Below are 26,051 nucleotides of genomic sequence, written 5' to 3' on the forward strand. Positions count from 1 at the left end.
TATGGTGTGACTTTACAATTTTATTTTTATCAATTTTAGGTACTTTAAATGTTTCGCTAATTGTCCAGTTAGCAGAAAAGAATAACTGATTTTCTCTTGGGTGGATATCTTAAGAAAGATAATGACACTCAGGATATTATTTTTAAAGCCAGCTGTGATGGCACATGCCTTTAACCCCAGTATTCAGGAGGCAGAGGTAGGAGGAAGTTCGAGGCCACCTTGAGGCTACAGACAGAATTCCAGGTCAGCTTGGGCTACATTGAAAACCTACCTCAAAAAAACTCTCTCTCACACACACAAAAGTTATTTTTATATTTGAACATGTGAGAAAGAGAAGAGAAATGGTTCTTAGTTACTTCTGATTAACTTAATGTTCCAAGAATCCAACTGTAGTATATAACTGGATGTGAATTTAATTTTACTTGTCATGACTCATAAAGTAGTGACTTAAAACAGAAGATGAGAGAAGATAAAACATATTTAAAATATGAAAATGTGGAAAGTTTCATGAAGTGATCAATATATAAGAAGTCAATATTATTTCAAATTATCTTCCTAGGCTGAAATTTTAAGAGTTCCAACTCACCAGTAAACAAGCAATTTTGGACCAACAAAATTTGCCAAGCATGAATGATGGGAGGCCAAAATGGAATGACATAAAATGGAATGATAGCTCTAGATTCATTAGTATAGTGCCTGAAACATCCTGAGAATTCAGCCATTTTCCTCAACGTCGGAGTAGTGATCATCCTTCACCAGAACGCACAGGTACCTGGTGAACCGCAGCTGTTACTACCTCCTTGTGTTACTGTAAACAGCGTGGAGACGTAGGAAGACTAAGCAATGCTTTGCAGGTCACATGCCAGTGAATCTTAGAATGTGATAACGAGTGGGTCACGATATTTTTCTCGAATGCTATAAAGGAAGTATTATGTCCTGTAATTAAAAAAAAAAAAAAAAAAGAGGGCTGGAGAGATGACTTAATGGTTAAGGCATTTGCCTGCAAAGCCAAAGGACCTCAGTTTGATTCCCCAGGACCCATGTAAGGCAGATGCATAAGGGGATAAATAATAAAGTTAAAAAAAAAAGAATTCTGAAAATGGTAATTAAGTATTGAATGTTTAGTTATAGGCAGTTTACGAGAAAGACTAGAAAACTATCCCATGGCCTATATAAGTTTTTGTTACTTTTTGTTCTTTTTGTGACCAAATATCTGACAAAAAAAAAACTTTAAGAAGGAGAAGTTTATCTAGTTCACAGTATTTTAAAATAACTCTCATAGTTTTTTTTATTGACCCATGTATTATTTAGAACCATACTGCCTAATTTATTTCTCTTTTTAAAAAAATTTTCAGCCATCTTTCTCTTACTAATTTCTAGTTTAATTTCTGCGTGGCCCTAGAGTAGGCATTTCATATTTTTTTGGCAAGAATTTCAAACTATAACATGCAACCTTAAAGACAATAATATGTATTTTATAGGAAAATAGATAATATGCAGAGGAAAAACTACACTGTTCAGCATAACTCCAGTGCTTTTATTAGAGGGAGAAACTGGTCAGCTGTGTGAATATATACTAGAAGTAATGAGTGTGAGTATATGGCTTTTAAGTATTCAGATATTTTATTCAAAGATGACATTTTTATTTGCTTTAGTGATCACAAGTATTTTCATTTTGAGTAGGTTTTAAGCAAATCTACTTTGTAGAATCTTAGATAAGATAAAGCAATTTGATGGTTAGCAAGTATCTTAGAAGATTTTAAGTCTAATGATGTCTTCGTACCTCTCCAAGCCATTCAAGTTTAGATTGTAAGTTACAGGGAAAAAAAGTGAATGTCTGTTCTATGACAAGGATGAGAACTCAGCAAATAGAGTAATTTCTTTCCCCTTTGCCCATGATCATGATTAGAGGATTCATTTCCCTTGTAAGTACTCAGTGTAACATCATATACTTTGTTATATTAATTTGCTAAGCTATATTTTATGATCCAGAATATGGTCTAATTGGGCAGCACGTGAAACTATGAGGACATTTCCTTCAAACAACCACCACGCACTTCCTCCCCGTCTTCATTTCTCATAGGCGTCTACGAGCTCCGTTATAATGATCTGTGTCCCCCGTGGGAAACCTTCTCTGACTATCCATCTCCCATCTTTATGCTCCTTTTTCGAGCTGCCATTGTGACTTACGTCTGTCTCTGCGGTCGTATTGCAGCTGTTAAATGAAACGTCGTTTCTTCCTCTTGGCTTATCACTATTTGATGGCAGCAAATGCCGTTTTCCAAGTGCTGACTGTGAATTGGTGTTCAAGAGAAAGCCACTAGGCTCCTCTGTTTAGTTTTCTTTTTATAATAAAGTCAAATAAATTGCTCATTTAAAGACTAGATAATTAGGTGAGCAGGACAGGTATGAAAGAGTTTAGCTGCCTCTGCCTATTTTTTTTTTAATAAAAATATTTATTTATTTGAGAGACAGAGAATCGGTGTGCTAGGGCCTCCAGCCACTGCAAATGCATGCATCCCCTTGTGCGTTGTTGCAGACAGTGCCACGTTGCAGGGACGAGCCTCCCAGCCAGACACAGTTTATGGAGGAAGGGTTTATTTCAAGCTCACAGATCCAGGGGACATCCCTTCAGGGGAAGAAGAAGCTGCTTCCACACATCCCAGCAGAAAGACAACCAAGCAGACTGCAAACCCCCCCAAACAGCAAGCACAAACCAGCCGCAAGCAGGACCCCAGAAAGCACACTGCTCTGCCCACCTTTGGGCTGGAAATCTAACCCCCCCCACACACACACCCTCCAAAACACACCTTTGGGCTGGATCTCAGGATGCTTCCTCTCCTCTACCCAAGACATGTCCTCTGGTCAAGTGGCCAGGGACCCACGTTATAAGCTTTAATAAAACACTGGAGTCTATGCAGGACATATATTCACATTCAAATTACCACAACCATTACTTGCAGAAGATCGGCCTTTTCCAGGATCTGAATTATATGTTCATTTCTGAATAACTGTGGACACTTTTAAACAAAAGTAGACATAATAGATTGAGTTTATTGATTGATTTGCAAGCAGAGAGAGAGAGAGAGAGAGGAGGGGGGGGTGGGGAACAGGCACCTCAGGGCCTCCCAGCTGATGTAAACAAACTGCAGATGCATGCGCTACTTGGCGTATCTGGCTTTCCCTGGATACTGGAGAACTGAATCCCGGTTGTCAGGCTTTCCAGGCAAGCGTCTTAACCGCTGAGCCATCTCTCCAGCTGATGTTTCTTTGTGGTCACCGACTGTTAAATTTTCCAGGCCAACTCGAATCTGGAACCTTCAGCGTGTTAAGGAATCTGTTTTCTTTGTAGCTTGATACTGAAACGCACAGTTCCCTTTTTCTCCTGGCAAACTATTCCCTCCCTTGAAAGGTCTTTGGAAAATCTGCTAAGGGTTTCATACAGCTGCAAGTCCCAGAAAGCCTGCACCAGAGACGAACGCTTGAGGTTTATCTCCCCTGACAGGAAGTCAGGACTGGGCAGAGGGCCTCAGCAAGTAAGGGATGTGGTGAAACTGTCAGGGAATCAGCACTTTTGATTTCTCCTTTGTCATCATTAGCATATAACTCTCCTCGTGATCACAAGATCGTTTATGCATCTCTCACACTTTGGGCAAGAGGAAGGAAGAAGCATGCCATTCAATAATGCAAAGGGCAAGGACTCGAGTGTGCCCTACATTGCATAGGAGCTGAATATGGGTATCACGTTTCAGAATGAATACCCTCACTTGAGAATGTCACCGAGGGGTGGAGAGATCGCTCAGTGGTTAAGGTGCTTGCCTGCAAAGCCTAAGGACTGGAGTTCTATTCTCCAGTTCCCACATAAAGCTGCATGCACATGATGGCACATGTGTCTTGTTTGTTTGCAGTGGCTAGAGGCTCCGGTGCACCCATTCTCTCTCTCTCCTTTTCTCTCTGTCTCAAATAAATAAATAAAAATTAAAAACATTAAAAATAAGAAAATCAATTGCCAAAGATTAAGTAAGGAAAACCAATGTTGATTTGATTGCATTTTAATCAACACATTTCAGGTGAAGACTTTCTGGAGGTGGCCTTCAATCCTAATTAACAAATAAACAAAATTTCAAAGCAGAACTCCATTCTACCTTACAGGGTCAAAGTAAGATAACAGCCACACATATTTAACCACTTTTCTGTGCTTAAAACTTTTAAGTGATTTTTTAAAAATCTTTGTGGCACAACCATGTCTACTTCTAATTTTTAAAAAAATCTACTATATCTCATTCTTTAAAGTTCACCTGTTTTTAAATATCCGTAGTGGATAAATGTCTGGCACATTCTCACAGTCCAGGAACAACCGTTGAAGAAGCACGTCCACCTCTGTGTTGACCAGTGAAACAGACAGTCTGCAGTCCTCTGACTTGCAACTTCAACGCGTCCGGTTTTGCTTTCATTTTCAAAGTCGCGTTCTAACTCTGAAACTTTTCTTGCACACACACACACACACACACACACACACACCAAATACAAGTGCTGCACACACCGAGGCGGGCGTGGGGGGAGAGGTGAGTCCTGTCTCTATTGGGCAAAGCCCTTAAACCCTTGCTCCAGAGCAGTGAGATGTTCAGGCCCCGGGCCCGGGCAGGAGGAGGCTGCTGGCCAAGGCTGGGGCTCCTCCCAGAGTCGCGCCCCTGGCACTGAGTCACCTGCGGGAAGCCTCGCGGACTCGCCGCGTCCACAAAGCTGGAAGAGCACCCGCTGGGGGACATCTTCCAGGTTCGGGGCTGGGTGCGGGATGGGGGGGGGGTCTCCCGACCCTCCGGTGGCCGGGACAGGTGCTGTTGTTTTGGAAGGGGCTAGGATCCGGGGGAAGGCCCAGGGCGGGGCCCCTATGGAGGAAAGGGGCTGAGGGACCGGAGGGAGGCGCGAGGGGACCCAGGGCCATCCCGGCAACTTCCCCTCCCGAGCCCCCGCCCGGGCCCGGAGCTTCCGCGGTGGGAGGTTCGAGTCTCCTCCTTCCGCGCTGACGCCCGCCCGGGGCCGCGGGGCTCGGGAGGGGCTTCGGGGTGCGGGTGGCCGAGGCCGTGGGGGCAGGGGCAGGGCGCGACGTGGGGCGAGCGCAGCCAAGGGTGGCTAAGGGCGCCGGGGCCAGTGGCAGCGTCCTGCCGGGCCCCAGCTGCTCACGGTGGAAAAAACCTGCAGCCCTGGCTGTACAGTTTTTTGCGCGCTTGCTTCTCTCTCTCCTTCCGTCCTTCCCTCTCCTCCTCCCTCCCTCCCTCTCTCCCCTCCTCCTTCCTTCCCTCCTTCCTTCCTTCCTTCCTTCCTTCCTTTCCTTCCTCCCTCCCTTCCTTCTTTCTTCCCTCCCTCCCTTCTTTCCTTCCCTCCCTCCCTTCATCTTTCTCTTCCTCCATCCCGTCTTTTCCTTCCCTCTCCTCCCTTCCCTTTCCCTTCTTCCTCCCTCCCTCCCCCTTTTCCCTCCCCCTCTTTCCCTCCCCCTCTCTTCCTCCCTCCTTCCTCTCCCTTCCATCTCCTCTCTTCCCTCTCTCCCTCGGGCCCCCTTCCTTCCTTCTTTATCTCTGAGGGATCCCATTCGACTTGAAAGGAAAGCTCCTTCCCCACCTCCCACTTGGTTCTGTGGGTACGTCGGTGCTTGCCTTCTCAGCTGGCCTCCAGCCCTCCAGCGCTGGTCCAACTCAGGGCTCCTCGGTCCGCCCCCCCCCCCCCCCCAGCAGGGCTTCCTGGCTGTGCAGAGCCGCTCTGCTGCGCTCTAGCCGGTGGGCCCGGATGCTCCCTTTCTTGGACCCAGCAGACACGCCCTCCCAGGACGCCTAGCAGGTCTCTGATGGTCAAGGCTGCCTATTCCTTTCCTCTTGCTATCTTCCATTTGGACAATTCTCTAGAATTAGTTGTGTCCCCGCCCCCCCCCCACCCCCGACCTGCCTCCACTATGTGAGTAACCTGCTCAATTTCATACAATCGCGTGGACTGTCCTGGAATCCAGATGCTAAGGACACCTCACCTCTTGCTCATGTCTGCTCATCTTTGGCCCTGCCTATATTTCCAAACTGCCTTCACAGAGGCTCAGTTGGCCTGGTATGCTCCACACATCCCAAGTAGAAGGCACTGCCTTCCTCATTCCTAATTGGCTCCTCATAGAAGCTTCCAGTGGTTCATGAGTATGGGTTTAGCTGGAACCTGGGATTGGCCCTTGTCTCCAGCTCCTTCCTCCTTTTGTGCTGGCCATCCTGCTTGGAGATTCCACCTCCTTCTCTCCAGTGCAAGGGGTTCACAATCAACAGCATCCTCATCCCTTTCACACCTAATAGGGAGTCATGCCATTTTTCCAAGACCTGAAATCCTTACGTAACACCTTTGTTTATTAACTATGTAAGGATTTCTAGCCCCTCTCTCATGTTGAGACGTCTAAACCAGGAACAAGAGGCCCATCTTGTCTCAGCCAGGTGTGGAGCAGGCCAGTCAAGGCCCCTCGCCCCTCACAAACCTGCTCTTCATGCCGCGTGTTCCACACCTGCCCACCCTTCAGCCTGAAGTCCCCTTTTTGAAGCACCTTCAGAATTCTTGCCCAAATGTTCAGAGATTGCTTCTTTGTAAAAAGCTTTCTGGGATTCTATAGGAAACATGTTCCCATGTTTTGGTGGGGTTCCTTGGTACTTTGACATTATCCGTTACAAAGCACCTGAGTGGCTTAAAGCCATGTATGTATTTCTACTAGGATATAAGCTCTTGGTTAGGAATTATGCCATTTGTCTTTTATGTCCCCCCCTCCCCAAGTATGAGAAGAAAATGTGACACAATGCTCTTTGATTACATGTACTCTTGGATGCGTGTAAGGGGAGGGGAATTGAAGTATCCAGGTCATAGGTATTGGAGGTTCCTAGCAGGAAAATGATGTCACAAACTCAGACGTGAAAGGCATGCTTCTGAAAGATGGTTAGTTTTTCTGTGAATTGGATATACAGTGTTTAATTTGCTTCTTACTTATTTCTTGTAATAGGAAACTGAGAATGCTAATTCAGCTTATTGCCTGGAAATGTTTTGGGATTGTGTGTGTGTGTGTGTGTGTGTTGACAGTGTGATTGTGAAAAGGCACCTAAAATTATTTATTTTTTTTTCTCAAAACCTTTAATGTACAAATGGGACTGGAATACCAGGGAAAAGAGGAAGGAGTCCTTTGGTCGCCTGAGCTCTGCCTCTCCCTCACCGGCACCAGGAGCCGCAGAGTACCCTGGTGCGCTCATGATATGCAGAGCACACACTGAGCGACTGACCTCCGCCAGGGTGTTCGAAAAGATTGGCTATGAGGAAGGGCGATGGAGGAAATAGAAGCATGAAAGAAAACATAAACAGGAGTTTGCAATTAAGAGCAATTAACATGTAAAGGTGAGATTGATGAGTTCACTCCCCAGGCCTGTTCAGACAGGACGAGGACACACTCACACACACACCAGCCCCAGTGCCTGCCTGCCTCACCCTGAGATCAAAGTGCTTATCCTCAGGTAGGAGCTCATCCAAATTTAGCTGGGCTTCTGCTATTCTCTCCTCGATGTTCTCCTTCTTTGGCTTTCTTTGGTGTCACCTTCTTGAGGATTCAGTTTTATGAAGTGTGGAGTTGATGAGGCTTATTTTTGCATACTGACTGTTATTTTCTAAGATGTCTTCAAGATGAGGCTATGTAGGGCCAGAGGTGACCTGGAGGGAGGATGAACCCATAGCACCAAACGTGACCTTTCAACACCCGGAATTCAAGTTCTGGAGGGGGGGGGATAGGGAAAAGCTACATTTTGTTCTATAAGAAGACATCTATTAGCTGTGGGGTACTGCTGCTCATTTGTTTCCTTAGTTGACACGTTAGCACATCCATGTCAACTTTTCAACAGTGTGCTCCAGTTTCCGCTGTTGTTTTATAAGCAGAGTGTTTCCTTTCCAGTGTATAAACTATAACCGCGCTTAAAAATAAGAGGCATCGCTTCTCGGCCTGGTGGTTAAGATCAAGTGTGAAAATAAGAGATGTTCCCTCTTACAATTTTCTTTGGAGGCAGCTTAAACCAAACCTTCAACCCTTAAATAGCTAAGCTGCTTTACTCCTCGCAGCCCCCCCAACCCCCAGGCCCACCCATTCAGCTCCCCTCTTCTCTGGTGCCTCTAAGGGACCTAGAAGACCCCCTGGTAACTCTCCTGATAGTACAGGATTTCCAAACTGAAATGTGAGGGACTTTGTAGTCCATGAGGGAAATGGAAGAGGAGACAGCATCCCATGGCAACCTGTCTGTGCTTAGAAATGCACAAGGAGGGCTGGAGAGATGGCTTAGCGGTTAAGCGCTTGCCTGTGAAGCCTAAGGACCCCGGTTCCAGGCTCGGTTCCCCAGGTCCCATGTTAGCCAGATGCACAAGGGGGCGCACGCATCTGGAGTTCGTTTGCAGAGGCTGGAAGCCCTGGTGCGCCCATTCTCTCTCTCTCCCTCTATCTGTCTTTCTCTCTATGTGTGTCGCTCTCAAATAAATAAATAAATAAATTAATTAATTAATTAATTAAAAAAAAGAGAAATGCGCAAGGACACGATGATCCTCAGCTCCAGGAAGATGTTCTTGTACTTTTGTTTCACTTATTTGTTATTTTCCAAATTGGTACATTTTAATTTTCTTCTTGGACATAACGCTTTTAGTTAAAAATACACAAAGATACACACACACACACACACACACACACACACATATATATATATGTATCTTTGTGTATTTATACACACACACACACACATACATATGTGTAAAGGATAACATACTAAAACTAGTAGCTTGTGGGGTCATAGGATCGTAGGTAACAATTTGTCCTTTTATTTTCCAGAATGTCCTTCATTGTAAGAATAAAGAGGCCTAGGGACAATAAGGAGATATTTTAACATATTAAGCACCTGTGGTTTCTACAAAATTTAATAGAAATAGGTAATTACTGGAAAGTAAAAACTTGCTAAAATTAAAACAGCTAATAATAGCCTGCAATAACTTCTCATCACTTAGAACATTTTTCCTGTCTAAATTTTCCCTCCTTGCCTTCTTCCCCCTCTTCCTTCTCTTTCATCTTCTCCTCCTCTGTCTTCTCTTTCTCTCTCTCTTGATGGGAAGGAATAGTGTGCCGTCGCAAGAGCCAAGCCCTCTTCGGACTCCTTATTTTCAGACAGGGTCTCGTCTCACTAAATTGCCCAGGCTAGTCTCGAATGGCCTAGAATTTGTGATTTTTTCTGCCTCAATCTCCTGAGTAGCTGGAATTACTGACCTCTGCCTGGAGGCCTGGTCTAAATTCCCCTCTGCCTTTCTCACAAGTAGGTTAATGAGGCTCTCCTAGGATGGCTACATTTCAAAGGCTCGCCTCCACGGGCTCTTGGAGATGTAAATGCGGCAAGAGGGTTCTTAACAAGATTTACATCTCAAGGGGGTAAAGAAGCAGGACTAACAATGAAAAATTTCTAAATGTGGCAGCTTTAAAACCAACAAACAAACAAACAAAAATACAAACAACAACAACAGAAAACCCAAAAAGCCTTAGGCTGTGAGATATCCATTCCCTTTGTTTAGTCAATTTTAGGTTTGATTACTCTTTAGTGAAGTTGAGAGACTGTTAAGGTCATCCTGACCAAGTGAGATTCCAAATGGGAGAGCCTGTATTGTCTGGCTTGATGGTTTGAGATTTGTGTTTTACAGGAAATACACACACACACACACACACACACACACACACAGATAGAGATAGAGATAGAGATAGAGAGAGAGAGAGAGAGAGAGAGAGAGAGAGAGATAGAGAGAGAGAGAGAGAAGAAGGGAGAGGAAGGGAGAGGAAAGGAGCTAATGTATATTTACATGGGGTTTCTTCTTAGTTCCCTTTATCTAGTTTCAGCAACTCATGGGAAATATCACATTCTTTTTTTTTTTTTTTTGTAGTCAATCTGATGCAAAGTAAGGTTCTTCCGTTTCTGGGTCCACATTCTAGGTCAGACTATGGAAACACATCCTCCAAATTTGGTATCATGTATCTGCCCGTTTCCATGTGACATGACAGAAATGCAATTTGTGGTTACAGTAAATTATTATTCTTAGAGCCCTCTTTAAGAGAGACATCAAATGATGAGGAAAGAGCAAAAGTGGGGATTTTGGGGCAGTGGTTTAGGAATAATGAATTGGGGCTGTGGAAGCAAAGTGGGAGTTCTAGTGGGGAGCCTCCTGAGACATCCGCAAGGGGCCGGTGCCCTTGCTCAGAGAAGGGTGTTGTAGACGGGGGTGGAGCTCCCGTTTCACAGAAGTCTGGCAGTCATGGGATAGCATTTGGTGACTTTGGGGGTGTGCGGTTGGGGGTAGTGTTTTGGCCCCCTGTGCGTGCTGTGCTCATCCCCCCACATTGAGCGGCTGTATTGATTGTCTTACTATCTTGCAGGAAAAGACTCACAGTGTTATGGTGGGGTTCCATTTCCTCCCACTCCTGCCAAAGCTCTGGGATGGGGAGGGAGGGGTGGTGGTTAAATCACGCTTCTAGCTTCTAGAGGAGGCCACATTCCTTGGCCACTTGCCAGACATCACTTTCCCTTTCTTCCTCCTCTTGTAGGAATCCCGTGTGTCCATTACACTGACCTGAATACACCAGATTGCTGTTCCCATCCGAAAATCCTTAATTCAATCACATTTGTAACTTCTCTGTGCTAGGTAAGATAAAATGCATGGGGTGGGAATGGGTGTCTTTGGTGGGACAATCATTGGCATCTGCACATCTGGTGTCTGCTGATGGGGACGCTGACAGTTAGGTGGGTAAAGGAAGGTTTCATTGATGTGTCTCTGTCCTGTTCTGTCCGTCCAGATCTTTCATATGGACGATCTCTCTGAGGCCAACGGCGCTTTCGCCATCAGCTTACTAAAACTAGTAGGTGAAGGAGACGCATCTCGCAACCTGTGTTTCTGTCCTCTGAGCATCTCCTCTGCCCTGGCCATGGTCTTCCTGGGAGCGAAAGGAAACACAGCCGCCCAGATGTCCCAGGTACGCCTGCTGGCCCTGTGCGGTCAGTCCTGTGATCGGTCAGCGTGGCCGTGGGTGTGAGGAGGTGCTGACAAGGGCAGATGTGAGGAGGAAGATGAACTATTCAGGGGGAGTCATTCCCTGTAATGTGGAAGGGGAGCACTGAGTGCTTATGTGAGTGTGTCTAGATTTAAAAAATCAAACATTCAGGTGAACTTTCGTATTTGATAAAGAAGGTAACTTGTCATTCTCCCACAGAGGCAAATAGTAAAATGGAACCTTGCTGTATTTTCAACTTTTGCTAGCATTGCGTTTAAAATAGAAGTGCAGCTGTGTAAATGAACTTTTTAAAAAAATTAAAATACTCTTTTAAACATTTATTTATGAGAGAGAGATACAGACACACACACACACACACACACACACACACACACACAGAGAGAGAGAGAGAGAGAGAGAGAGAGAGAGAGAGAGAGAGAGAGAGAGAGGGAGGGAGAGAATGAACACACCACTGCAAATAAACTCCAGATGCATGTGCTACCTGTGCAACTGGCTTATGTGGGTCCTACAGGAATCGTGGGTCCTTTGGCTTTGCAGGCAAGTGCCTTAACCACTAAGCCATCCCTCCAGCCACTGTAAATGCATTTGTTAAATGGGTTATTTTTATGGTATGATTATGCATAAGTAGAATAAAATGCAGCATGCTATGGGCTTTGAGCCTCTGGAGTTATTTAGAGGGAATGTATAATCTGATCTTAAATGCTTACTATTAGCTTTATCTACTAGTGATCTGGCAGATAAACACTTCAGGGACATTTCTTCAACTATGGGTGGAAATTGCCATGTGGGCATCATTTTTTTGTCTGCTATGGCCAGAGTAGAGAGTAGAGAGCTGCCTTGGGTTGTTTCAGCTCTGAACTCACTGGAGGAAGGCTGCTTTAGATGGGGGACGGGGGGTGATTGAGATCCACAGGAAATACCTTAACTCCCACTTTGATTTGCTATGTAAATCATCTGGTCTGAAGAACTATTAAATTGCAGGTGAAACTTTGAAATTTATATTTGGGAGTTTCTTTTGGTTGTATCCCCTAATCTCATATGTATATGTATGTGTGTGTGTATTTATATATATATTATATAATATATATATATATATATAGATAGATAGATAGATAGATAGATAGATAGATAGATACACACACACACACACATATTCCAGTTATCGCATTGTTTTGTTGTGCATCTCTCCTGAGTTATAAATCTGTTAGCTCAGTGGTCCTCACTCAAGAGGACATTTTGCCTCCCTATGGACAGTTGGCAAAGGTCTGGAAACTTCCAGTTCTCATAGCAGAAAAGTGCTAAGGACCTCTAGTGGACAGAGGCCGGAAGTGCAAAGCATCTTATACAAGGTCTGCCTGCCAAAAACAGCTGACTGGCTCCAAATAGCAATTGTGCCAAGGTTGGAAACCCCTGCGCAAGGCAAAGCAATCTGGTTTAAGGAAAAAATATTTACAAGTTTTCAGCCCAGAGGGCTGTTGGAAATGGCTACTTTCCTAGGGTGGCAGGAGGGGGCAATGGAAGGGCATAACCGTCCTATTAAAACAGGCATTTGATATTCTGTCGTCAGGTACTTTGTTTGAACAGAGACGGGGATGTCCACCAAGGCTTCCAGACACTTCTCACCGAAGTCAATAAAGCTGGCACTCAGTACTTGCTTAGAAACGCATGCAGACTCTTTGGAGAAGAGACGTGTGATTTCCTTTCCGTAAGTCCCATCCACCAGCAACAGAATAAAGCTGAGCGTTTCCACTGTGGAAACATGCTTAGAGTTACTCCTATGATTGTAGTTTTGAGCTTAGTGGTTGGCCCTGAGTCAATTCCTTTAAAGAGCTGCGCTTGCTACATACCTCCCTGGTCAGCGTCAACATGGTCATCCTCCTGCACCGAGATGATGTCTTCTCCCTTGATTTTCTGTCCCCGGAGGATCATATCATTCAAAGTATTCATAAGTCCTCCCCAGGGCCACCTCTGCCTTTTGAGAGACGACTGTTGCTGTGACAAGGTCTCTGGGTCTCTTAAATTTTCTCCCTTTCCTGCGGCATCACCAGTGCCATGGGTTGGGTTCAGATGAGCTGTGCCTTCATAATATTTTGAATTGCTCCTAATGGACTTTTCCACGGGTCTTGATGGGTGCCTCATTTGTCTCACAAATGCACACCACTGACCCAGTAGTCTTTCTAAGATGAAAGTGCACTCATGCCTGAGCACATCATCCCCAAATGACCTACTCCCCTCAAAGCATGCTTTCCTGACGCAGCGAGGGAGGTCCAGCAATTATGCAAGGCAATGTGTAGGGCGCTGTTGTAACAATATAATCTCATTCCATTCCTCATGCCATTAGCAGAACAGCTGAAGCGAGGTTGCCTTTGCACTGGCTCAGAGTTCTGATGTAGGCCCAGATCCATGCTGTTGAGTGCTGTACCCCTGAAGTCTTTGGGTTTATCTATCACTGGAGATGAATGTGGGTCCCAGGAATCTTCTGGTGAACCATGTCAAATTTTTTTTAAAAAAAATTATTTATTTATTTGAGAGTGACAGACAGAGAGAAAAAGAGGCAGATAGAGAGAGAGAGAGAATGGGTACGCCAGGACCTCCAGCCACTGCAAACGAACTCCAGATGCGTGCACCCCCTTGTGCATCTGGCTAATGTAGGTCCTGGGGAATCGAGCCTCGAACCAGGGTCCTTAGGCTTCACAGGCAAGCGCTTAACCACTAAGCCATCTCTCCAGCCCCCATGTCAAATTTTTATGTGTGTGTTGTGTGTACATATATGTGCAAATGTGTACATATGTGTGTGCACACATGTGCATGTGGCACATGTGGAGGCCAGAGGGAAACATTGGCTCTCTTCCCTAGTTGCCTTCCATTATTTTTTAATTTAAAGTAAGTCTTCTCATTGAGCTAACCAATTTGGCCAGACCAATTAGCCAGTGAGCTCTAAGAATTCACCTCTCCAGTGCAGGGGTTAGACATGCTGCCATCACACCGGGCATCTGCCAATATGGGTTCTGAGGAACCTAAGCTAAAGTTCTCATGTTTGCACGGTAAACAATTCACATGCCACCCCCCTCCCACCCTGACCACCTCTATTTTCACTTTGTAACCTTGGTCTGATCTTTGAATATTGTCAAAGCAATGAATAACCCTCTACATTTCTCATATGCATGTCCTCTGCAATATTTGCAAATAGAAACTAGGCAGAGGTTTGATACGCAGATACCTTTGCGTGTGCGTGCGCGCGTACACACACACACACACACACCCACATGCACAGGCTCATTTGTGCTTTGGTCCAGACCTGTATCACTCTACATCAGAGGATGTTTCTTGTGCTGTATCCTCCCAACCATTGGTTCCAAACCTAAAATGCCAATGCTGCTTCCGTATTTGTCCACTTGTAGGTCCGAGTTTCTGACAATCTGTTCTCCTAGGGAGATTCTCAACTATTCAACAAGTGTGTTCTAGACGTGGCAGTTTGTGCTGGTAAAAAAAAAAAAAAAAAAAAAAAAAAAAAGAAGGCTGGGTTAGTAATTAAGGATCTTGTCTGAGAAGCCTAAGAACCTAAGAACCCAGGTTTGATTCCCCAGGACCCTCATAAGCCAGATGCACAAGGTGGCACATGCATCTGGAGTTCATTTGCAGTGGCTTAGAGGCCCTGCCCATTCTCTCCCTCCCTCTCTCCCTCTCTGTCATATAAATAAATAAATAATAAAACTTAAAATAAGGAAAAAAATTTAAAAAATGAGTAAAAGAGAGTTAAACCACCTAGTTTAGTGGGAGAAATACAAAATCAAAACCAGTTAATTTCTGAGTGCTTCACAAGGTTACTCCTGGGATGTTTTGTGCCATAATGTCTTGTAATTGTCTGTGTGTATAGGCTGTCTATGTCACCAGACTGTGGGGCCACCTTGTCACATGTCACGTTTTCATCTGATGCCAGCTGTTTGCATGGTGCTGGGCCCAGAGTAGGTGGCCCTCACGTACGTAACTGCATGAGGATGCCCTACAGTGAAACAGGGTCTCAGCAAAGCCTTATGATGGAAACGTGTTCAGAGGAAAAGTGAATGCATATTTTCATTATGGCGGGAAGCTTAGCTGGAAAAGGCCGACCTCAGCCTTTGTGTTGGTTTGTAGAGCTTCAAGGAATCCTGCCGGAAGTTCTACCAGGCAGGGCTGGAGGAGCTGTCCTTTGCCAGAGACACGGAGGGCAGCAGGAGACACATCAACGACTGGGTGATGGAAAAGACTGAAGGTAGGAAGAATTCGTCTAGGTGGACTGGGAGGGAGGATGGTTGGGGAGACTGAGGAGGGCCTGGCCGGGGCCCCCCATGGTGTTGCCCCTGTGACACACTTTCTAGGAGATCTGGTTTGTTTTCTGAGCTTTCAGAACAGCAATGCAATTCTTGAGAATATCAGATCTGAAAGAATTGATTAGATATCAGACCTTTCTTTCTGGAAAATGTGTTCTCTTGGGGCTCTGCCCGTCTTCTGTCTGAGAGACTCCTCATGCTCCGAGATGCAGGACGAGCCTCACGCAGGCTGTAGTTTAGACAGGATTTCAGTCCCGCTGGCCCTCTCCCTCTTTGTTGAAAGCTGAGCAGCTCACCAGTTTGTCTTGTAGCCCCCCGACCCCCCCCCTAGCTTGACTGTGGCTTACTTGTGTTCAGAGCATGAGCTTGTCCAACTCCGCCCCACTATCTGCACGTGTCACTCATGTGGAGACATGCCAGATCATATACCATCCCTCACCCTAGAAATACTTCGGCCCATTTTTGACTTGTGATAGAGAAAAAGGGTACAGTTTCAATCACCCTAAATATCTAACAAAAATTTAGTTGCTTTTATATGTTGGGGAATTAAGTCACTTACTTCTTCAGGGGACAACCAGGCACTCAACATTGCATCCATTCAATTTCTATAGCACACCCACTGCGCTCTCCACAGCAGCAGTGCCCGCGATTAAGCTGAAGGTCACAAATACTAGTATATGGGCAGGGAAGGGCCTTGCGTGTTTTTGTGCCTCCAACTGATGCAGCCGTCCTGAGCCCCCGGCTCTCTCCATGCCTGCGTCCATGCGCCGCCACGTCTGTGTCGGCCACCCGCTCCCTCCCTGTCGACAGTCCTCACACATCCTTCCCCGACATTAGAGCGAGATCTCCTAGCTCTGTCCCACTGGGCAACTCAACTTGGCTCCCTCTATCCACCCGCTAATTATTCCTCCTCCAGTTCACTCCTTTGTCCCGTCCCTTCCTCCCTTCCTTCCTCCCTTCCTTCCTTCCTTCCTTCCTTCCTTCCTTCCTTCCTTCCTTCCTTCCTTCCTTCCTCCTCTTCCTCTCTCCACCCTCCCTCCTTCCCTTCTTTCCTTCCTTCTTCATTCCTTACCTCCCTCCCTCCTTCCTTCTTTCCTTCCTTCCTTCCTTCCTTCCTTCCTTCCTTCCTTCCTTCCTTCCTTCCTTCCTTCCCTCCCTCCCTCCCTCCCTCCCTCCCTCCCTCCCTCCCTTCTTCCCTCTCTCCTCCATCCTCTCACTCCTGGTCTATATTCCTGACCCTTTGTCAGCTTCTCCATATATGAATGAGATTTGAAGATTGACACAGAACAGTTGTTCTCAGCCAGGAGTGGTTTTCCTTCCAGGTGACATTTGACAATGGCTGAGGCTGTTTTTGGCTTCATAATTGTATAAGCATGCTATATTTCACAGAAGAGGCTCCCCAACAAAGAGTTACTCCACACTAAAATGTCCGTAGTATTGCAGTTGAGACATTTTAGGGCCAGGGCCAAGAACCCATAGTCAGAATCAAGACTACTGGGTTATTTTCTCAGTCCAGCCAATTTCTACCTATGTGAACTTGATAAAACCAACAGCACAACAGAGGTGAAGGCTTTGATCCTGAATCTCTACATACAAATCTAGGGATAAGCCACAGACGCTCACTCTACTTCAAGAGCGGTTCAGAAACCGGACGTGGCGACAGCTGCCTTTAATACAAGTGCTCTGAGGGCCTAAGGCAGGAGGGAGGTGAGCTCTCCAGCAGCATGGCTACATAGCAATTCTGGGGAGGGCCTGAGCTACTTAATGGAAACTTGTCTCAAAAAGAAACAAAGCGATGGCTGTTTAAGCACAAATGATGCTGGGCTGGAGAGATGGCTTAGCGGTTAAGCGCTTGCCTGTGAAGCCTAAGGACCCCGGTTCGAGGCTCTGTTCCCCAGGTCCCACGTTAGCCAGATGCACAAGGGGGCGCACGTGTCTGGAGTTCGTTTGCAGAGGCTGGAAGCCCTGGCACGTCCATTCTCTCTCTCTCCCTCTATTTGTCTTTCTCTCTGTGTCTGACGCTCTCAAATAAATAATAAATAAATAAAAAATTTAAAAAAAAGAACAAATGATTGTACCTTGGGTGGAAACAGGGCTGCAGCCTGGCTCTCAGTCAAGTCTGTGCTTTATCTGTCAAGGGGACAGTAAAAATGTCAGTGCTCCCCGAATTGCTATAGGTGTCTCTCCTATTCCATACAGGTAAGATTTCGGAGTTATTGGGTCCTGGGACAGTCCATCCATTGACTAAACTAGTCCTTGTGAACGCCATGTATTTCAAAGGGAAGTGGAATGAGCAGTTTGACCGAAAATACACAAGGGGCATGACCTTTAGAACGAACCAGGTAGGCATTTTCTCCTGATATGCCATTGCTTTCTTAAAGGTAGAAAAGTTGATGAGTATAACATGAAAAATCTATTCCATGCGACTAATGTTTTGTCTATCTTGAAATCCTTTTCTATATATTTAACTAGAGGCAGGAGGAGAGAAACTAGAGGAATCTCTGCGTCGACAGTTCCTTTGTCCCATTCTTGGTCAAACCTATCTTGTTCATGTGATCGGTGCTTGGACTGTAGGAAAGCTCCTCCTAAGTGGTGGAGTCACGTTGGTGTTAGGCTGCCCCTGTGTTCGCTTAGCTAGGTTTCTGCAATGGCCGTGGCATGTAAAGCTATTTGTTGCCTTGGAATTCAAGGCTCTTCAGTACTGAACAAAAGTGCTAGCAGATGTTAATGCTAACTTTAAAAACCATTTTCTGCATTCCCCCTTTAAATATGATAATGGCTGGGGTCAATAGTTGTGAGTTTGGCATTTGACTTTCATCAGTCTGAAAATAGCACGTTATATAAAGATAGGAAAGTTAAACTATATCTGACACAACTTGAATACTGGCTGACCTTGTACATCTTCTCATTGCCCCCTCCCCCTGAAAATCAAAGCCATAATACCAATCACGCAACTAAACAAGGTTTTTCAGAGTAAAAGCATAAATCTCTTTTCAGACCCAGAGATGAAAAGCTGATGTTCCTGTTAACTCGGAGAAATAAATTTTAAATAGGAGGTCCTTGGTAAAGATTCTCTAGGAATCCTTCTCGAGAGTAAACATGGCCTCCTCAACAATAATGTCAAGCTTTATGTTCTGCCGGGAACACACTAGTCTTTCTTAAAGAGCAACACCTCATTTGAAGAACAATACATATTGAACTCAATATTACAATATCCTAACAAAGAATTTACATCTAACAGAATAAATGTACAGACTAATTCATCTCATGCTTGTCTCAGAGTTCTGCTATATGTGTGTGTATGAGCATATATATATACATATATATATATATACATATATATGTAAATATATATATAGTGTGTATGTATAGATTTTTTAGTAAATTGCATTACTTTTTAGGAATCTAATTTTAATTTCATTTTTAGCAGGAGAATAAAACAGTGCAGATGATGTTTAAGCACGCTAAATTTAAGATGGGGCACATAGACGAGGTGCCCATGCAGGTCTTGGAGTTACCCTATGCAGAGAAAGAGTTGAGCATGGTCATTCTGCTTCCCGATGAACACACTGATCTCTCTGACGTGAGTCCTGGGCCGTGCATCTGAGTGTCTTTGGGGGTCAACCCTGCTCATTTCTCTCCGTCCATCCACCTGATAGCATTTGCAGATTTTCCAGCTAGGGGTAATTTCAAATAATGCTGGATAAAATAATGTAAGCTCATGTGTATGTGCTGATCTTAAGTGTCTCTCTAGGAGGGGACAAGTTTTTAATGATGCTAAAAACAGAGACTTTCAAAAGTATCATGCCATTTTTTTTAAAATTCAGCCAAGTAGAGCTACTTGATGGCCTAAATAATCCTGGACCTAAGTGTTTGAGGTAGGGCAGGGGCTGCCTCTAAAATACTAATGTGGGACTGGAGAGATGGCTTAGCAGTGAAGGCGCTTGCCTGCGAAACCTAAGAACTCATGTTCGAATCTCCAGGTCCCACATAAGCCAGAAGCACAGTGACACAAGCTCACAATGTCACACATGTGCCCCAAGGGGCGGTGCACGTGCCTGGAGTTCGTTCACAGCGGCTAACGGTCCTGGCATACCCATTCTCTCTCTGTCCCTCTTTCTCTCTCTCTTTCTTACAAATATATATATATATCCCATAACAAAAAAAACCATGGACCACACTTTGAATAGAAGGAAGGGTCTAAAGCACAGGTGGGGGATTCACCTTTTCCAGGAGAGAAAAGTCTCCTCATGACAAAAAAGGAACCAAGTTTTGGAAAGGAGCTTTATATGAGTTGGAAGGTGCAGGACCCAAAGTGTACCCATCAATTGGCCGTTAGAGAGTGGAGGAGGTCCTCGTTTAAAGCTTGTGGAGTGTGATGGAACCAGTACTCCCTCCCTCCGTGGCTGAGTTCAGGCTGTCAGTGACGTCACAGTTGACGGGTTGCAGCCCACCCGTGCACAGGGCCCTACTGGCGAGGGCGCTGCATTTCTTTGCTTTTTCGATGGAATCAAGAAACTATTGGAGCCAGGCGTGGTGGCGCACGCCTTTAATCCCAGCACTCAGGAGGCAGAGGTAGGAGGATCACCGTGAGTTCGAGGCCACCCTGAGACTACATAGTGCATTCCAGGTCAGCCTGAGCCAGAGTGAGACTCTACCTTGAAAAACCAAAAAAAAAAAAAAAAAAAAACTATTGGAAAAGTCAAGAATGAGCTGTGTCATGGCCACCTAAAAAAGATTTGTTTTCCTTTTTGTTTTTTTGAGGTAGGGTCTCCATTCTAGCCCTGACCTGGAATTCACTATGGAGTCTCCAGGTGGCCTCGAACTCATGGAGATCCTCCTAACTCTGTCTCCTGAGTGCTGGGATTAAAGGCGTGTGCCACCACACCCAGCTAGAAAAGAGTATTTAAAACATCTTAAAAATAAATAAAATTAAATTAAAAAGTCTAGGAATAGAGCCCAAGTCAAAACAGCTGTCCCTTCATGTACCAACAAGTGGGATTTCCCTCTTTCAGCCGAGTTACCCTTGACTCACTCCTGAGTGGCTCTGAGGTGCTCAGCCCTGCCCGTTGCGCCTTCCATCGGCCAGGCGGCAGCTGCAGCCCCTCAGAGGAGGTGTGTTGCGTGAGGATCATCAACCCGTTGTGTTTCTCTGAACTACCAAACCATTTTTTAATATGTGGCATGAGTTTGGTTACTTTTTATTTAAACTTTTTGCATGCTTCCCAGTTTTCCTAGCTCTTTCCATAAAATACAGATCAGATGAGAATTTGGGGAGAATCATGGCATGTTTTTATTTTATGTTTTTTAAAAATATTTTTAAATCTTTATTTATTTATTTGAGAGTGACAGAGAAAAAGGGAGAGAGAGGAGAGAGAGAGAGAGAGAGAGAGAGAGAGAGAGAGAGAGAGAGAGAGAGAATGGGTGCGCCAGGGCCTCCAGCCACTGCAAACAAACTCCAGATGTGTGTGCCCCCTTGTGCATCTGGCTAATGTGGGTCCTGGGGAATCAAGCTTCGAACCGGGGTCCTTAGGCTTCACAGGCAAGAGCTTAACCCCTGAGCCATCTCTCCAGCCCTACTTTATGTTTATTTATTTATTTATTTGAGAGTGACAGATAGAGAGAGAAAGAGGATAGAGAGAGTAAGAGGAGAGTGGGCGCGCCATGGCTTCTAGCCACTGCAAACGAACTCCAGACGTGTGTGTCCCCTTGTGCATCTGGCTAATGTGGGTCCTGGGGAATCAAGCCTTGAACAGAGAGGTCCTTAGGCTTCACAGGCAAGTGCTTAACCGCTAAGCCATCTCTCCAGCCCTACTTTATGTTTTAATACTATTCATTAAACTATTTATTTTTGTGTGTGTGTGTGTGTGTGTGTGTGTGTGTGAGAGAGAGAGAGAGAGAGAGAGAGAGAGAGAGAGAGAGAGAGAGAGAAAGAGAGAGGAAGAGACAGACAGACAGACAGACAGATAGAGAGAAAGAATGGGAGCACCAGGGCCTCTAGCTACTGCAAATGACTGCCAGTGTATGTTCCACCTTATGCATCTGGCTCTATGTGGGTACTGGGGAATTAAACTTTGGTCCTTAGGCTTTGCAGGCAAGCACCTTAACCACTGAGCAATCTCTCAAGCTCCCTATTGGCATGTTTATAACAAGAAATATATCTGTGAATTGTCTTGGGTGAGAACTCACCATCGAGTTCCATGACACGTGATAAAGAAAGGATTAATAAGTGGGTAGGGATACCATCCTACTGTCTTCCAGATTTTAAGGTTGACCATTTGTCACTCTAGGTGGAAAAAGCACTTACATATGAGAAGTTCAGAGCCTGGACGGACCCAGATACTATGACGGAAAGCAAGGTTCAAGTTTTCCTCCCCAGACTGAAGCTGGAGGAGAGTTATGACCTGGAGCCTTTCCTTCAACGTTTAGGAATGACAGATGCGTTTGAGGAAAGCAAGGCCAACTTCTCAGGAATGTCAACTATGAAGCATGTGCCTGTGTCCAAGGTGGCCCACAAGTGCTTTGTGGAGGTGAATGAGGAGGGCACGGAAGCAGCAGCAGCCACCGCAGTGGTCAGGAACGCTCGGTGCTGTAGAGTAGAACCAAGGTTTTGTGCCGACCACCCTTTCCTTTTCTTTATCTGGCACCATAAAACCAGCAGCATCTTGTTCTGTGGCCGGTTCTCCTCTCCATAGAGGGTGTGGTTGTTCCCCACACCATCCTTTCCCACGCAGCTACCTTGCCTAGTTAAACTTCCACGCGGCCAAGTAGGCAAGATGGCTTCCATGCCAGAATCAAGGGCGTGCTCTTGGGTGATTTGTAGATGTCTTTGCTGATGAAGGAGGCTACCCTTGGTTTAGTGGTTGGGTTCCTCTCCTTGTCTCCACTCTTATTATTATTATTTTTTTTTTTTGAGGTAGGGTCTCACTAGCTCAGGCTGATCTGGAATTCACTATGTAGTCTCAGGGTGGCTTCAGACTCATGGCGATCCTCCTACCTCTGCCTCCTCAGTGCTGGGATTAAAGGCGTGCACCGGCACTCCCTTCTTTCCACTCTAATTCTTGACCCAGCTCGTGAGTGGTCTGTTATCCTGTCCTGCTCTCTAAGCTGCATCTCCTGCCATTGTCAGGCTCACCAGGCAGTGCCCGTGCAAGTCCCTGTGTACGTGAAGCCGGGGCTGAATGCTGTGGCATAAAGCAATATAGGCTCCCCGTGTCTCACAGGTAGTCGAGATAGTACGTTTCCCTCCCTTGGCATCACACAGTCTCTCCGCATCTCCCTTGGTTCTGATAGTTCCTTGAGCATCAGAGATAAATTCTGGGGCTTGACAGTGAGCTCAGGATGGAGCTGGGAGACAGAGGTCCAACGTATGCCATGTCATCGTGTTCCGTCCCCTTCTTTCTGAACTATACAAAGCCCCAAAGGGCATTTCTCACTAAACAATTCTTATAACCATCCCTCTAATTAATCACTCGCTCTGACATGGATTAAAATTGCTTTTGGCTTAAGAAGGGATCACTCTACATTGTATTTTTCTGACTCAAATAATTTGTACCATAGCAGCAATTTAGAAATTATAGAAAAGGTATATAAAGAAAATTGAAATCATCATAAATTGTACTACCTGAAAATCATAGTTCATGTGAGCCAATATTCCATAGTTCACATACATTATTCTACAGTCTATGAATGTCAGTGGAAGTTAGTAAGTGTTTTTAGCACAAGTTAATTGCAACTTGTTTAGCTTATTTCCCCTGTGCCAGTTAAATTCTATTAGCCAGATTAGATCAGAAAACAAGTAAGAGACATGCCTCTCGGGCAGGTCTCTGTGGGTGTTTCCGAGAAGTACTGATGGAGGGAGGAAGATCCCCCCCCCCCCCCCAGGGCGGACTGCCCTTCTGTTGGTGGACTGTGCATAGAGAAACCCCAGGAGAACACAGTGCATCCTGAGCGTTGTCCTTGTTACCTACTTGTACGCACACCTATTCTGTTGCTGCTGTCCTTGGCAGACATTGGAACCAGCTTTATCAGCCTTCCAATACGGACTGAAGCTCAGCAGCCCTCCAACAACCCTCCAGGCCCTCAGGGCCACGTGGGGACTTCCGAGGCATCCTTGTGGGGTGAGCAGTTACCAGGTTCTCTCTCCCTCCAGCCTGAAGACAGCTACTACTGGACTGCCCAGCCTCCGTGTCCTGTGAGCTAATCTAGTACATCCCGTTATGATATACATTCAGTCTGTGGATTCTGCTCCTTTCGAGAACCCTGACTAACACACCAGCCTTTCTTCTTCTCTTGCTATGTTACCCATTGCTGCACATAGTGTTCTAGAGTGCGGTTGCGTTTCTATTAACTGAACCCACTTAGACCACTGTGGCAATTAAGATTATATGTATTTCATATATATTATAATAGGGCCTCAGTATTTGTTCATATCCTTAATTTTTGAACAAATATTATTAAAATTATACCGTCAGTGTAAAATGTGGGTGCATTATGAGACTTCCAAATTGGTCTCTGAAACTAATTTACACACTCATTTATGTTTCCACTTACAGCTCCAGTAGCTCACTGGCTTTATGGTCTATTTTCAATGCGTTGAACTGAACAGTGGAGACTCCTGACTCTGTTTTTGATTTTACTGCTCAAAGTTGCACACACTTTTCACAATATCATTGTTTTCTTAATTTTTACCAAAAGAGAATATGGTTTTGGGGCCATCTACTATCCAGGGACTATACTTTCCAAGATAAGTTTAGCCATAACCCAATCTACCAGAATAGAAAATGTGCACCCATGAATTTTAGACACACTTCTACCTCTATTTCTAAAATCTACCTTCCACGAGGTATAAAAGGCATGAAATAAAGCGTACACATTCTCACGGGTACATTCTGAGAAGTCCCGACACGTGTGCATGCACTCGTGAGACTGTCCGAGCTCTCGAGCTGTAGAGCGCCCCCCCTCACACCCCAGTCTTGCTCCCTCTCCTTCCCCTCCATGCCCCGTCCCCCCACGTCTTACATCTGCTACTTAGATAGCTACTGATCTGTTCTCCAGGTCATAGATTAGTTTGCATTTTCTAGGATCTCATTTACCTGCAATCCTGTATCATCTAGTCCTTTGGCTTATTGTTCCCAACATTCAGGGTAACGACTTTTAGATTCACTCCCATTGTATCAGTTTGTCAATCATTAGCTTCTGTTGTTGCTAAGTTACATGTTATTGCACAGATATACCATAATTTGTTTATCTATTCATGGTCTGATGGACATTTAGAACAACATAAAGGTTTTGGCTGTTGGAGATGAAGTTGTTCCGGGCAATCATGTTCACATCTTTCAGTGGAATTATACCTTCCGTTCTGTTGGGAAGCTGCGTAGGAGTGCGGTGTCTGGGTTGTTTGGGAGGTATGGGTCTAACTTTCTAAGCAACTGACAAATTGCTTCTGCGAGCTGTGTCATTTCACAGTTGTTTTATATCCTCATCAAAACCTGCTACAATTAATGATGCTATTTAAGTAAGCAAGAGCACATTATTTTGGGTTTAATATATGTTTTCTTAATGAATAATTATCTTTGGTCTTTTTGTGTGATCAGTTGTTATTCATATGTGCACTTCGGTTCAAAAAATCTTTTTAAATTTCTAACACATATTTTACAACTTTTAGTTTTGTAATTGTTGTTTGGGAAATATTACCTTGTGAGAAAATGCTGGGAATAGAGCATTTGAACACATGAGACTATGGGAACATTTTACACTGAAGCCATAAGGACCATTTTTTGTAAATGTGTTATCTGTTAATAAAGAAAACTCTACTTTTACTTTATTTTTCTTACCTTGCTGGATTGATTGTTGGTTGATTAGAAGCAGTGAAACACAAATCTTTGTTTTGTTTTTGATTTTAGGGAGAAACATGACGTTTTTCAACATTAAGTGTGATAATACATGTATGTTTTCCAAACAAGTCCTTTATAAGGTTGAAGACATCTCCAATTTCTAGTTTACTCAAAGGTTTTGTTTCTGTGGTCAGTTTTTGAGTGTTAAAGTTTATATTACTAAAATATGTTGCATGACTTTACATTAATAAACCCAACTTGATTATTATGTATCTAGCATTTTATGTTGTTGGATTTAATTTTCAACTACTTTAAGGATTTTTCATTTGATTCATATGCGACATTGGTTGCTGTTTCCTCCCCCCGCCCATGTGTTACATTTGGACTGGTTTTAGTTTTGGGGTAACTTTCTGCTCACAGTGTGAGCTGAAAAGTATACTCATGCTTTCAATCTTAGGGGACCCATTTTGATAACTGGTATATTTTTAAAATACTTTTTATTTATTTAAGAGAGAGAATGAATATGGGTGAGTCGGGGCCTCTTGTCACTGCATACGAATTCTACTGAGACTTGGTGCATCTGGTTTTAGGTGAACTACTGGGGAAATGAGCCCAGAGCAACGTGCTTTGCATGCAGCAGCTGCCTTTAGCCACTGAGCCATCTCCCCAGCTCTATATATCCCCTCTCCCTGGCTGCTGTTACACCGAGAGCCCTCCTCAGTGGGGTTACGGTATTCACTGAGGGGACATGAGGGCCTTGGACTGTCTCTATGGAGGAGTGGGAGCGGTATGGACCAGCCTCAGGGTATGCCTATCCACTCGTGG

General features: G+C 44.8%; 1 protein-coding gene across 5 annotated transcripts; it reads left to right on the forward strand.

The window, feature by feature from the left end:
- Nucleotides 1-4,452: 4,452 nt before the first annotated feature.
- Nucleotides 4,453-25,494, forward strand: Serpinb8 (serpin family B member 8). 5 transcript variants are annotated; one of them, XM_045135217.1, is made up of 8 exons: nucleotides 4,453-4,565; nucleotides 10,616-10,713; nucleotides 10,865-11,041; nucleotides 12,648-12,785; nucleotides 15,215-15,332; nucleotides 17,590-17,732; nucleotides 18,818-18,973; nucleotides 21,681-25,494. In XM_045135217.1, the coding sequence occupies exons 3-8, from the start codon at nucleotides 10,874-10,876 to the stop codon at nucleotides 22,083-22,085; spliced, it is 1,128 nt and encodes a 375-aa protein (XP_044991152.1). In that variant the 5' UTR covers nucleotides 4,453-4,565; nucleotides 10,616-10,713; nucleotides 10,865-10,873; the 3' UTR covers nucleotides 22,086-25,494. The 5 variants fall into 5 exon arrangements, with proteins under 5 accessions (XP_044991152.1, XP_044991151.1, XP_004654862.1 ...); XM_045135216.1 differs by lacking the exon at nucleotides 4,453-4,565 and adding an exon at nucleotides 4,620-4,776; XM_004654805.2 differs by lacking the exon at nucleotides 4,453-4,565 and adding an exon at nucleotides 4,620-4,776 and having other exon boundaries at nucleotides 18,821-18,973.
- Nucleotides 25,495-26,051: the final 557 nt, after the last annotated feature.

The sequence above is a fragment of the Jaculus jaculus genome, chromosome 15 (genome assembly GCF_020740685.1).
Source record: "Jaculus jaculus isolate mJacJac1 chromosome 15, mJacJac1.mat.Y.cur, whole genome shotgun sequence".
Lineage (NCBI taxonomy): Eukaryota > Metazoa > Chordata > Mammalia > Rodentia > Dipodidae > Jaculus > Jaculus jaculus.

Bases quoted from the DNA above. Each gene is read 5' to 3' on its own strand.
- Serpinb8 (XM_045135217.1), top strand. From the start codon at position 10,874: ATGGACGATCTCTCTGAGGCCAACGGCGCTTTCGCCATCAGCTTACTA. The intron at 11,042-12,647 runs GTACGCCTGCTG...TTCTGTCGTCAG, and splicing joins CAGCCGCCCAGATGTCCCAG to GTACTTTGTTTGAACAGAGA. The intron at 12,786-15,214 runs GTAAGTCCCATC...GTTGGTTTGTAG, and splicing joins AGACGTGTGATTTCCTTTCC to AGCTTCAAGGAATCCTGCCG.